Source organism: Palaemon carinicauda, chromosome 6 (genome assembly GCF_036898095.1).
Source record: "Palaemon carinicauda isolate YSFRI2023 chromosome 6, ASM3689809v2, whole genome shotgun sequence".
NCBI lineage: Eukaryota > Metazoa > Arthropoda > Malacostraca > Decapoda > Palaemonidae > Palaemon > Palaemon carinicauda.
In genome coordinates this window covers 122,848,618-122,862,330 of record NC_090730.1, presented here as the reverse complement: position 1 = coordinate 122,862,330, position 13,713 = coordinate 122,848,618, and the positions used below count along the sequence as shown (strand labels likewise).

The following is a 13,713-nucleotide window of genomic DNA, read 5'->3' as shown; positions in this document are numbered from 1 at the left end:
CAGGGAGATGCAGGTTCTCAGGTGAATCAGCTGGGAAGTTTGATGTAATCTATCAAGTCCAACTAATGCTGCATAATCCTCAAAACGCAGTCTCCACTAGCGAAACGCTTGATAGGTTGCATCTTGTTGCAAGAGAGGTGGGGGATGGACCGTAGGCTTGCTAGAAGTTGTAGGTGTATGCACTGAGAAGGCAGGGGTTGGGGGAACAGGTGTAACAGGAGGTGCAATTATGGGGTTAGGTTGCTGGGGTTGCGATGCCGCAATCAGTCCTGATAGCAAGGAGAAAAGGGACATGAACCGCTGGTTGCCTTCCTGTCTTGATTGCTCCATCTGTAGTCTGAAGGTCTGCTCCTCTTGTCGTCGCCGGTCTTGTTCTTGCAGGCTGGAAGTCTGTAGAAAATGGATGAGATGAAGTATATCATTACTGTGGTCTCCTGACCTATTGGGAGTCAGGGGAGGAGGGAGAATGGTGCTGGTATCTTCATCAGCAGTGGGGAGGTGCAAAGCAGTGTTGCCACTCCTTGGGATTTTTCCCAAGATCTTGGGATTTCGGGTCCTACCTTGGGATCTTGGGATTTAAATGTAAAATTCTTTGCTTTCTTGGGATTTTCATTCATTCAGACCAACAATTACTTAAAAGAATTAAAATAGCCTCTTCTGAATATGTATCAGAACATCAATTGTCTATATCATTTTAATGTACTTGATTACTCACTCAACTTGTTACTCCCCACCCGGCCCCTCCCTCCCTAGTCCCTCCCTGCCCGTACAGGTACAGTACACGTCGAGATCGAGTAAGGTGATCGTAGCTTTCCTGTCTATCTACAAGCCTTCCGAGCCTCTGAAGGTAAGGAGGCTAGCTTGATCTAGTTTGTGATTAACAGTTGAAGAACACACGTATGAACCCACAGCAATGAGTGACTCTAGCGATCCTGAGACTGGAACTTCTAACAGTGGCTGTAATACTCCACCAAGAAAAAAATCAAAACGGTGGTATCAACAATCATTTAATAAGCAATGGTTGACAGATGTCGAACTTAGAGACTGGGTGAAAGAAGATCCGAATGATAAAAATACTGCCATCTGTAGTGTTTGTGACTGGAAACTAAAGAACTGTGATAAATCAGCACTTATGAAGCACAAAGCTTCATCAAAGCACACAAGAAATTTAGATACAAAAAAGAACACCTTAAATATTAAACAATTTTTCAAGAGGAGTGATGCAGAACTTCCACAAGATAAGGTTGCAAAAGCTGAAATGTATTTAACAGGTTACATGGCAGAACATGGTGTACCTTTTGCTCAAGCTGACCATTTGGTTGACGTAATAAAGAAAATGTTCCCAGAGTGTGAAACAGCTCGCAACATGAAAATAAAAAAGACAAAAGCCTCATACATGCTTCAGGATGGCATTGCATGGGAAGAAAGACAGTTGGTAGCAAAGTTTTGCAGAGAAAATTATTTTTCATTGATTATTGACGAAAGCACGGATGTTTCTGTGTCTCAAGTTTTAGCAGTGATGGTACGAGTGTATGATGAAAAAAAGTGTAAAGTTGCAGACTTACTTTTAGATTTTGTAGAGGTGGATGATGCGAGTGCAGAAGGACTCTATAAATCAGTAAAAGAGATGTTGGAAAAGGAAGAGATACCCTTACAAAATATTGTAGGGTTTGCAAGTGACAATTGTTCCACTATGCTAGGGGTAAATAATGGATTTCAAGCTCATCTAAAGAGAGATCTTCCGTCTGTGTTCATTTTAGGGTGTGTATGTCACTCATTTGCCTTATGTTCGAGCCATGCCACTAACACATTGCCATCATTCCTTGAAACATTCTTAAAAGATGTGTGTTGTTATTTTTCAAGGAGCAGTAAACGTCAACACCAATTTCAGATTATTCAAGATGTAGTACAGTCTCCTAAGCACAAAATGTTAAAACTGTCACAGACTCGATGGCTGTCAAGGGGGTTGGTATTATTGCGGATTTTAGAACAATGGGATGCACTGCAGTTATTCTTTCAGGGAGAAACTAAAACAAATAAGGTGGATGGGGCATCGCAAATTAGCAAGACCATGGCTACCCCAGGAACAAAGCACATGTTATTATTCCTTAATTACATCATAAGTAAAATTGATAAAATGAACCTTGAGTTCCAATCTCAATATTTTCGAATTGCAACCCTATATTCTACTATATCAGATGAATATAGAAGTATCCTTGCTTTGTTTGTAGATGAAGACATTCTTCATTCACATAGTTTGGCAGAACTTGATCCTAATGATGCTGCAAAACACAAAAGCATTATAGAACTTGGTGGCAGATGTGAGGCCATGCTCATTAAGCAGCCATTAGGAGAATATGAAGGCAAATTTCGGAATGATTGTAAGAGATTTCTGGTGGAGTTGTGCACTCAAATTGTCGGGAATTTCGACCTGATCAATCGAAATTCCCGCCATTTGACTCCGCCTACGATTATGAACAAGTAAGAACGTTGAGAGTGTGCAGAATCACGGACGAGCCATATCTGTGTGATGTAGACAAGTGGTGGCGATTAGACCGTGTTGGCATCGCCCCATCTGAGCAATACAATGTTCGCGAGGCCGAGGCCGTGCGAAAGGTATCGCAAAGCGTTGTAAGGAAACCTGAGGGATATCAGGTTAGCCTACCATTCGGGTCGGATGCTAGGCCAGAAACAAATTATCGTAACGCTGTGGCGCAGTTAGAGTTGTTGCAGACCAAATTCAGAAAGGATAGGAAATATTTTGAACAATATCAGGGAGTGATAGATAAATATATCGAAGCAGGTTTTATATCAGAGGTGAAAAATCCCATAGTGGAAGGTTATTACATGCCACACTTTGGTGTTAAGAAAGACAGCCGTACCACCCCCCTTAGAATCATGTTCAATGCCTCGGCAAAGTCAAAGGGTTGCAAGTCATTGAATGAATGTCTCTTATCTGGGCCCAATTTGGTAGAGGTAGCATATAGCTTAATTATAAGGTTTAGGTTGAACCGATATGCCATGTTAGCCGACATAAGTAAAGCATTCCATCGTGTTTTGTTAGATCCTCGTGATGCCAAATACACACGATTTCTGTGGCGCGAGGCAGCTGGTCGAGCGCTTACCTTCGCCTTTAGAGTCGTGGTGTTCGGCATCACAGCTAGTCCATTTTTTGCTACAACAGATATTAAATTGTCATTTTAAAGAGGAAGGGCGCCCAGATTTAGTAAAATCCTTTTATGTCGATAACTATCTGGCCACGTTTGAAGATTTAGAACATATGAGGCAAGAGCATGAGTCTGTTAATAACATCTTAAAAGGGGCGGGTATGCCCTTAGAAGGGTGGGCAAGCAATCACTTGGCCTTCGATAGCGAGAAACAGTGGAGTGAGCCTATGAGTGTGAACGTGCTCGGGCTGCGATGGGCCCGGGACGTGGACAGATTGTGTGTGAAAGAAAGTAAAAGGATCTGTGAGTTGGGGGAGGGATGGGTGCCTACGAAGCGTAGGGTACTTTCCCTATTAGTCTCCATTTATGATCCAATAGGTTTGATAAGCCCATTATTTGTAAGGGGAAAACTTTTCATTCAACAACTATGGGAGGATAATGTAGGTTGGGATGATGTGTTAGGAGAAGAAAGGGCTAAACAGGCAAGTGAATTGTTGAATGATTTGAAAGCGGTGAGCGACATCACCTTTCAAAGATCGATAGGAAGAAGGGGCTTAGAACTTCATGTGTTCACTGATGCCAGCAGTAAGGCATATGGAGCAGTGGCATATACCAGGGACGATTGCAATCGGGTAAGTTTGGTTACCAGTAAAATGAGGATCACTCCGAAAGGGATGAGCAAACTGACGATCCCTAAGTTAGAGCTACTGGCCTTGTTGTTAGGCAGCAGACTAGCAAGAACACTCAAGGAACTGATCGAGCCACGGGAAATAGTAATGTGGACCGACAGTAAGGTAACGTTGGCATGGGTAGCATCTCCCGATGCACGATCTAATAAAAATGTGTTTGTTTCTTACAGAGTGGCGGAGATTATTTTTATTCAGCAGGTTTGTAGTTTCAATCTGAACCATGTCCCTAGTCATCAGAACCCTGCCGATATCCTATCCCGAGGTGCAACGGCTCGACAATTGCAAGCTAACTCCCTGTGGAGGAACGGTCCAGAATTCCTCAGGACCACGGGAAAGCCTGTTCCTTACAAGGAGGAAGATCCACTACATCAAACTCACGTAGTAACGGTGGTACAGGAGTTAAGGGAGATGTGTCCAACCCCCCCAGGCGAGATTTGGGACATCCTGAAAAGGGAAGTAGGGTTCCAATTCTTGTTGAGAGTAGCCAGACTAGTTTGCTAAGATAGAACGGCATCCGTTCAGTATTGTTGCCCAATTAGAGCAAAAACATTATTTGCCTACTGTTTATGCCTACTTAAAGGGCGGAGTCAGACCCCCTCGTGAAGTTGCTAATTTTGTCAGACAATTGAATCTAGTTTTAGTAGATAATCTCATCTGCACCAGGGGACGAGTGTCCCATGTAGGAGAAACTGATCAGTTAATTCTCTTGCCAGCCAAAGGGCATTTAGTTAGGATGTATTTAACTTATATACATCAGTTACATTTGCATTGTGGGGTGAATACTCTAATAGGTATCTTTCGACAGAAATGTTGGGTGGCGGGTCTACGTTCCATTGCGAAGCGAACCGTGCGGCAATGCCCCGAAAGCAAGCTAGCCTTCCAGCCTCTAACGACACAACCACCACCACCACCCCTGCCAAAGGAAAGGATCACCCTCACAAAACCCTTCACAGCGGTCGGAGTGGACCACACAGCAGCCATTCAAACCGAAACACGGCCAGGATATATACTTATCATAACCTGCATTGCTAGCAGAGCCGTGTACCTTGACTTCTGTCCCTCTTTGGAAGCAGAAGAATTCGTGTTGGCACTAAGACGGTTTAGTGCCACCCATGGTGCCCCACACCTCATCATGTCCGATAACTATCAAACCTTCAAGGCTGCCAGCCACCTCCTGCAGGGACTTTACGAAGAAGATGAAGTCCAGCAGTTCCTGAGGAAAACTGGCATAAAGTGGCGGTTTCAGACGCCCCGTGCACCTTGGAAAGGTGGGTTCTTCGAGCGTTTGATAGGAGTAACGAAACGGACCCTCCAGATAGCCCTCGGAAAGAAGTACCTGCCGGACGCCCACGTGCTAACCCTCGTGAAAGAAGCAGAAGCAGTGGTGAATAATCAGCCGCTTATGTACAGCGGTGACGAGCGCGAGGATGAAGTCCTCACCCCCTCCCATTTGATAAGAGGACACCAAGTCCACCTCATGGCACCAATCTTACCGGACGACCATCTCAACGCAACCTTCACCTCTCGGAAGCTACGTGATCGTTACATAAAATTGACAGATTCACTAAAGACGTTCAGAGAACGATGGAGAAGGGAATACTTGAATGCCTTGAGAGCCCGGCACGACTGTCAGCCCGGGGAACCCTCCAAGCTGCACCCCGGAGACATCGTGCTAGTTAAGCAGGAGAATAAGAAAAGAGCGACATGGCCTCTGGGACGTGTCGTGGAGACGTATCCTGACGACGACGGAGTCGTACGTTCGGCTAAAGTGTTGTTTGAGGGTGTCGAGTCGCTGCGAGCTGTCAGCCACCTGGTTCCCCTAGAAATAGCCCCCTCTGAGGATGACGATGGAGGAGAAGACGACGACGCGATGACGGAGAAGACGACGACGCGATGACGGAGAAGAGGGCGCGTACAGTTCGACAGCCGGAATGCCAGGGATAGCGGAGACGTCTGGGGACGACCAGGGTATGGCACCAGCTACGACAACTCAACAACCAGCCACAGGAACGCACGACAACGACGAGAAAATGAAAATGAAACTGAATCAGAGCAGACGAACGCACAAGGACGTTCTGCACGCCCATTGAGAAGGGCTGCCGCGAAACAGCCAGAACTGATGGACTGTCTGCTGAAAGGTAACATTGCTGTGGTGTATATCGTGCGTACTCTGTTCGAGTCGTTGCGGAGCGCTACGCAGCGAGCCTAACAGAGTCTCGGAGTAAGTCACTCCCCTCACCCCGAGTCCAGCTCTATCCAATTGACCGACGTTTCATCGCTCCTTATTTTGGGGCGTGGAGGATGTCGGGAATTTCGACCTGATCAATCGAAATTCCCGCCATTTGACTCCGCCTACGATTACGTCAAATTGGAGGGAGAGGAGAGAACTCGCGGGCGAATGAATGTCGTTCAAGACGAGAATGTTTAGAACCAAAAAGAGAAACCGCCTGGTAGGGCAGGCGCTGAGACTAAAGAAATCAACCACTTGTAATTTAAGAGAAAGAAAAATAACGTCATTCTATTGTAACATGATAAAAAAATCCAATCTAGAAATTTAGGTTCAGGAAAAATTGCGCGAAAAAGGTGACGTCGGAGGTTGCAGAGGCTTGCTCTGTCTCTTTGATCCGACGTCCCCAACCACAGTAAGTTCTATCTAATTGTTCTCTCTCCCCACCCTAGTGTACCCAGGTCGGTTTCCATGTAGGTCTTGATAGAGTTGTTGTAAAGTTTGTATCTGTTAATATTTTGTCGATCCTTGTGACAGAGGATCAGTGTTATTGTGTAAAGTACGTCTGAAGGTCTCGGTAAGGCGTTTATCGAGATAACTTTATAAATTTTCAATTAATTTTGCTAAAATCTTGAGTCCGATCCGGACATAGTTTTTTTCAGTCACGCACATGTTCTTGTATGTCAAGTAAAGGTTCATTTTTCATGTTTCTCGTATTAGATTATTATTTTTATAATAAAATTTGTTAAAATATAGTCATATTCTATTTACTTCCCCGATGGTTTTGAGAGGTTAGTCCTTCAGACCTTGTGATCAGCCCAGCACATCGGGCTATTGAGTATAAACCGGTGAAATTTCGCCACACAAATAAAGAAAAGATTCAATTTTAAGGAGGATTGTATTCTTGCTATGTTAAGTATCATGGATCCCAAAGAAGCACTTTCACCTCAGAGAGGGATTAAATCTATTGGAAAACTGGCAGTGAATTTTCCAAACTTAGTTAGAGAAGAAGATTTAGATGAATTGCAAGATCAGTGGAAGGATTTGTTGCAATTCAAGGAATCTCTGAAAAATATCTCGGGTATGCCTGCAACCTTATTCTGGCTTGAGTTGAAATCAATTAAAGACGCCAATAATCAGACAAAGTTCCATTATCTCTCTACGTTTATGTGCAATTTAATGGTGCTTCCACACTCATCTGCCTGTGTAGAGAGGGCATTTTCCCAGCTGAATCGTTTTAAAAATAAGCAAGCTAACAAGCTGCAAGTGTCAACTGTTGCAAACCGCATTCTTGCAATGCAATCCATTTCAAGGCAAGATGGGTGCCACCGTTGGTGTTATATATGTGAACGCACCCGCCTTAATGTAATAGAAGAACGCAACCGATTCTGCGCACTCCATAGCCACGCGCCATTGTAATAACTTCAATAAATATTATGTACAAGTTAATCTGCACTTGTTGTGGCTTATCCGTAACCTAAAGACGTAACATGGTGTCAGGTGTGGGGTAAGGACTCAAGATTCAAGAAAACTACAGAAAAGTGAAGGACAAAGCAGAGAAACCAAGATATAAAGCCTCCAAAGTTGAGCGATCCCGGCAGAGACGAAATACGGACCGATGACGTCGCCGAAACAAGATGCCCATCCATGTATACAATAACGAACTGAGAAATTTGCCAAGGTTTTTGTAGTGGGTAAGCAAAGACAGTGACAGTTACTTTAGTCCAGCCTACATTGTTGTTTAAAATAGCCGAGTAATGCTGAAGAAATTTGACATTTTCAAGTAAAAAAACACGATTTTTGCCGGCCGTTTTCGACCTGGTTAAAGTTACAGGAGTGCCCCAGGACCTGTCAGTGTAACTGTTATTATAAATCCGCCGATGTTTTAAGAGTAACTGCCAAAGTTTTAAGAGAAACTTTGCCTATGTTTTTGAAAATTTTGCCGATGATTGTGTAAGTTTTTCTGGCATATAACCGGCTGGTGCTCCCCAGCAAAGTTGTAATACACCAGTGGCTCTGCGTATATTAGGCTGATTTCTAAGGATCTTCCAGACAGCTCTACTAGACTATAATGACATAGCCAGTGTCCACTACAGTGCCAGTGTCTACTACAGTGATAGTCACACACCCTACCCCAAGTGACCTGGAGCCTATAACAGTACTGACAGTGCTGGTGTTTTGACAATTTTTCTAGTGTGAATTTCTGGTTAATTAACATTTTGTTCTCCTAGTATTTTTATAGTAACCATGGCGACCGGGTTCCAGCCTCCAAAGAGCTTCAATCCACCACAGGGCAGCAACCATGTTCAAGCCTGGCAGGACTGGAAGGAACAGTTTGACCTGTACCTCATCGCAGCGGAAAAGACGGCTGCGACCGACCCGGTCAAGATCGGTATGCTGAAGTATGCCATGGGTCCTGAGTGGATTAAGGTAGCAAAAAATTTCACTTTTACTGAAGCAGGAGATGACCAGAAATATGACATAGTCATTCAAAAATTCGATGAGTATTTCCAGCCAAAAAAGTTATTAAAGGCGTATGTAACCAGATTCCACCAAAGGGTCCAGGGTCCCACAGAATCCTTAAATGACTACATAGCAGCCGTTCGCGAGCTCGCCTCGCAGTGTGAATTCGGTGCTACGGTTGAATCTCAAGTGTGCATTCAAATAAGTAATGGGGTCAGGGACAAAAAGTTGAAAGAAAAACTGTGGGAAGATGATTTATCACTAAATGACATTATCAAAAAATGTAACCAGTATGACCAGTTGCAGGAGACAAGGCGCATAACCAGCGAGGCTCAGGTCAACGCAGCAGCATTTGGACGAGGAGGCAGTAGGAGCCGTGGTCGACGAGACCGCCAGGGACGCAGTCAGAGCCATGCGCCGTCTCAAGGTCGAGGTCAAGCCCACCAAGGTCAAAGTCGAGGTCGAGCCTACCAAGGTCAAATTCAAGGTCGAGGTAGAGGTAATTTACAAGGTAGAGGTCGAGGTAATTTTAGTAACAGTAACTGTGGTAATTGTGGTCGTGGTCATCCACCGCGCCAATGCCCTGCCTTTGGTCAGACTTGTAATGCGTGTGGCAGAAAAAATCACTTTGCAAGATGTTGTAGATCAAACAGCGTTAGGTATGTAGATGAGCAGCCACAAGATACGCAAATAAACTATGAGCAGTTTAGTGACGCATTTAATAAATTGAATGTTGGTTAAGCTGTTTACGCTAGTAATTCTGTATACATGTCACACCCTGAATTTTTAGTCGATTTGCAGGTGCAAGGTTGTCAAACTATAAGGTTCCGTATTGATACAGCAGCAGCTACTTCTATTTTGGGTCGTAGGGCTTATAATAATTTAAGTGTGAAACCTCCGCTGAAGCGTGGTGGTCTTCCTGTAAAAGGTTTGTTTGGTAAACCAGAATGTCCAGAGGGAATTGTTTCACTACCAGTTAAGTACAAAGATGTTTTGTATAATATTGAGTGTCAGGTGTACAATGAAGATGTTCCTAATTTGTTATCTGTAGAAGACTCTGTACGTATGAACCTGGTGAAACGCATTTTTAATGTTAATACTACTAATCTTTTGCTGCAGTATTCTGATGTCTTTAATGGTACATGTAAAATCCCAGGTGATTACAGTCTCCAGATTGCCCCTGATGCCCAGCCTGTAGCCCTCAATGCCCGCCCCATACCCGCAGCACTAAGAGAACCTACAAAGTCTAAACTCGACGAGCTCGAGAAGTTGGGAATCATTGTCAAAATTCCTGTCGGTGAGCCAACACCGTGGTGTTCAGCGCTCCATATAGTTCCTAAGAAGAAAAAAGACAGTGACAAAGTAAATGAAAAAGTGGAAGTCAGAGTAACTATTGATCCACAGCACCTTAACAGAGCGCTAAAGCATGAGTACCACCCGATCACAACGATAGAAGACGTCATGACAAGGACGGACGGGTCAAAGTTCTTCACAGTGCTTGACGCTAACCAAGGTTACTTCCAGATAGGCCTAGATCTTGCCAGCCAGAGGTTAACCGCATTCAACACACCATTTGGGAGGTACATGTATAAACGCCTGCCCATGGGAATCTCGTCAGCGCCTGAGATCTACCAGTGTGCCATGAACGACATGTTTTCAGATATTGACGGAGTTGAGATAGTAATGGACGATATCCTGGTGCATGCAGCGACCAAAGAAACCCATGACCAGCGATTGGAACAAGTGTTAAAGAGATGCAGAGAGAAAAATCTGAGACTAAACCGACAGAAAACCAAGCTGTGTGCCGAAGAAATCACATACATCGGACACAGGCTTACGAAGGACGGCGTGAAAATTGATGTCTCGAAGGTTAAAGCAGTGACTGATATGCCGGAGCCGACGTCTATCGCCAACGTCCAGACTCTACTAGGCATGGTGACGTACACATGTAAGTTCCTGCCAAACCTGTCGACTGTGACGGAGCCGCTTAGGAACCTTATTAAAGAAAGCAATGATGAAGGCTTCAAATTCTACTTCAACGATGCGCATAGAGCCGCCTTCAAAACTCTCAAGGAGATGATGACGAGTGCTCCAGTTTTGCGATACTACAGTTCAACAGAGCCCATAACGCTAAGCAACGATGCGTCACAAGCTGGACTCGGTTCAGTTATTTTACAAGGAGGAAAGCCAGTTGCCTACGCTTCCAAGGCCCTCACCGAGACCGAGAAGAACTACAGCCAGATAGAAAAAGAGATGCTAGCCATCGTCTTTGGCTTCGAGAAATTCCACACTTATGTCTATGGAAGATCTGATGTCACAGTAGAAACTGATCACCTTCCATTAGTCAGAATTATGGACAACCCGCTACAGCAAGTACCTCTACGGCTACAGAAAATGAGGATGGCTCTTCAACACTATGACTTCGACATCGTCGGAAAGTCGGGGAAAGACGTCCCAGTAGCGGATGCCCTCAGTCGTGCCTTCTTGCCAGCAACGGATACAAGACTCCTAAACAGCGTCAATTATCAAGATGTATTTGCTATAGAAGTTAGAGGCCTGACAGCGTTCACCGAACCGAGGCAGAAGGAGTTGTGGGAGACGACAAAGAATGACAAAACATTACAAGAACTCATAAAGGTGATAAAGCAAGGATGGCCAGAAAATAGAAAAAATTTGCTCCTAGAAGTATGTCCATATTGGGACTCACGTGATGAGTTAGCTGTGATGGATGAGATCGTGTTCAAGGGAGACAGAGTGGTAATTCCTAAAGCCATGCAGAATTTGATCTTGAAGATTATTCACGAGTCGCATCTTGGCATCGTCAAGTGTAAGCAGATAGCACGCGATATAGTCTACTGGCCAGGAATGAACAGTCAAATCGAAGACATGATCAGTAAGTGTGCCGACTGTCAAGAAAATCGCCGACTACAGCAGAAAGAGCCAATCATTACACATGCTATACCTACAAGGCCATGGCAGACGATAGCAGCTGATTTACTCCAATGCTGCGATCGAGACTTCCTCGTAGTGACAGACTACTACAGTGATTTCATAGCAGTGGAAGAATTACAGGGAAATACCCATAGCCAGACAGTTATTGACAAATTATCAAAGATCTTCGCTGTGCATGGTATCCCAGAGAAGCTTTTAACAGACAACGGACCTCAGTTCCGGAGTCACAAGTTCACTGATTTCGTCCGAGACTGGAGTATTATCCACGAAACAAGTAGTCCTCTCTACCATCAGTCCAATGGGAAAGTAGAAAAGTCCAATCAGACTGTTCGCCACATGATGTAGATAGTCAATGGAGATCAAAGTAAGTTTTACTACAGTCTGCTGATGTTTGAAAATACACCCAATCCAGACACTTCCCCAGCCCAGAAGCTGATGTCCAGGAGAACAGCAACAAAACTGCCAACTGCACTAGTACTGCTAAAGCCTAAAGTAGTACCAAGTACACAAGTTACAGGTAACATACAACAAAGACAACAGAAGTACCGGAAAAACTATAACAGGAACGCAAAGGCACTTCCATCACTGAAACCTGGTGATACAGTTCGTGTCAGAGATGGTAAACATTGGAGACCAGCACAACTAGCTCCAAACCAGCCCTCTCAGCCAAGATCACACAATGTGGAAACTGAAAATGGAAACATATGGAGAAGAAATAGACGTGACATTTTAAGGACGCACGAGAAGAACATTTTCCATAGAGCTCCAAGAGACTTTGAGCCTGGTTCAAATAGTGCTGCTCCCCCAATCCCTCAAGATACACCTCAACCTGCTCCTAATCCAAATCCTAATGTCCAAGTTAGACTGGCCCCTAGACCTGCTTCAAGCCCCATTCCTCCAGGTCCCCAGGGTCTTCCACCAAGTTCTCCGCATGTTACGACACGCTCTGGTCGTGTCTCAAGGATGCCTTCCAGGTATCAGGATTATCAGATGTAAGTCGGATAAAAATTGTTAGTGACTGATATTGAATGTAGGTCACGGCTAGCTTTTGATGTTTAATTAAAAAAAAAATCCTGGATGGTTTTTACAGTAAAGTGTTTAATTGTGCTAAAATTGCCTAATCAAATATTTCTTTTCAGAATTTTGTTAAATATGTCATTTTTTTTCTGATATTAAAATTTGCTGATGTATTACCAATGCTCTAAATTTGCTGATGTATTACCAATGCTCTAAATTTGCTGATGTATTTCCAATGCTCTAAATTTTCTGATGTATTACCAATGCTCTAATTTTGCTGATGTATTAACAATGCTCTAAATGATTGTTATAAAGAAAGGGAGATATATAAATATTTTTGGTAAATTTTAAATTTGCATAATAACTGTTTAAATATCTATTTCTCCATGCAGTAGTATGTAAGTTTATGTAATGTACATCTGTATGTAAACTACTATCTTTTTATAAGAAGGGGAGATGTTATATATGTGAACGCACCGCCTTAATGTAATAGAAGAACGCAACCGATTCTGCGCACTCCATAGCCACGCGCCATTGTAATAACTTCAATAAATATTATGTACAAGTTAATCTGCACTTGTTGTGGCTTATCCATAACCTAAAGACGTAACAGTTGGGAACCCTCCCCTGCACTCATTAAAGATGTTAAAGGAGGGAAGTGTCATAAGCGATATATGGAACGAGAAGCTAGCAGAAAAGGAGGTGAACTGGCAACTTTATATGCGGATGAAGGTGATACTGACGAGATTGAAGAAGCCATGAATGTTTACCTCAATTAGCAACTGCTTCAGGTGAGAAATATATACTGTATCACTCAAATCAATTGGTTTTACCTTTCAAACGTGTGATTTGAGGGTCTTGGGAATTTATAGTCAATCTTGGGATTTTTCATGGGTCGTTCTTGGGAATTACAAAATTTGGTATTATTACAGTTTCAACCATTATGGGAAATGTATTATATTAATATTTTACCCTAGTAAAGCACGTGATAACAAAATACTTCCTCTCAATACATTATTGTCGCTAATGCATACTTACAGAGAAAAAACTATTTCAGGTATTGAAGGTCTTGACTTTTTCTAATTTTTAGTGTATATCTTTCCATGGGCACGCAAGGTACCTCTTGTTAGTTTGTATATCTGTTTTCATCCTACTTGGCTCCTCCCCATTGCGTAATATGACGATATTTGCTCCTCCC

At 43.5% G+C, this 13,713-nt stretch overlaps 2 protein-coding genes across 2 annotated transcripts; both read left to right on the top strand.

Annotated features, from left to right (window-relative positions):
• The first annotated feature begins 913 nt into the window (after positions 1 to 913).
• LOC137643215 (zinc finger BED domain-containing protein 5-like) lies at positions 914 to 1,907 on the top strand. The gene is made up of 2 exons (XM_068376063.1): positions 914 to 1,668; positions 1,892 to 1,907. Exons 1-2 carry the CDS (start codon positions 914 to 916, stop codon positions 1,905 to 1,907), a joined length of 771 nt encoding a protein of 256 aa, XP_068232164.1.
• Positions 1,908 to 1,927: 20 nt separating this feature from the next.
• LOC137643214 (uncharacterized) lies at positions 1,928 to 13,294 on the top strand. The gene is made up of 4 exons (XM_068376061.1): positions 1,928 to 2,416; positions 3,456 to 3,458; positions 6,957 to 7,417; positions 13,129 to 13,294. The coding sequence occupies exons 1-4, from the start codon at positions 1,928 to 1,930 to the stop codon at positions 13,292 to 13,294; spliced, it is 1,119 nt and encodes a 372-aa protein (XP_068232162.1).
• The last annotated feature ends 419 nt before the right edge of the window (positions 13,295 to 13,713 follow it).

Excerpts from the sequence above, each read along its gene's own strand:
- LOC137643215 (XM_068376063.1), top strand. The coding sequence starts at position 914 with ATGAGTGACTCTAGCGATCCTGAGACTGGAACTTCTAACAGTGGCTGT.
- LOC137643214 (XM_068376061.1), top strand. The coding sequence starts at position 1,928 with ATGTTAAAACTGTCACAGACTCGATGGCTGTCAAGGGGGTTGGTATTA. Across the intron at positions 7,418-13,128 it reads CAAGATGGGTGCCACCGTTG|TTGGGAACCCTCCCCTGCAC; the intron begins GTGTTATATATG and ends AAGACGTAACAG.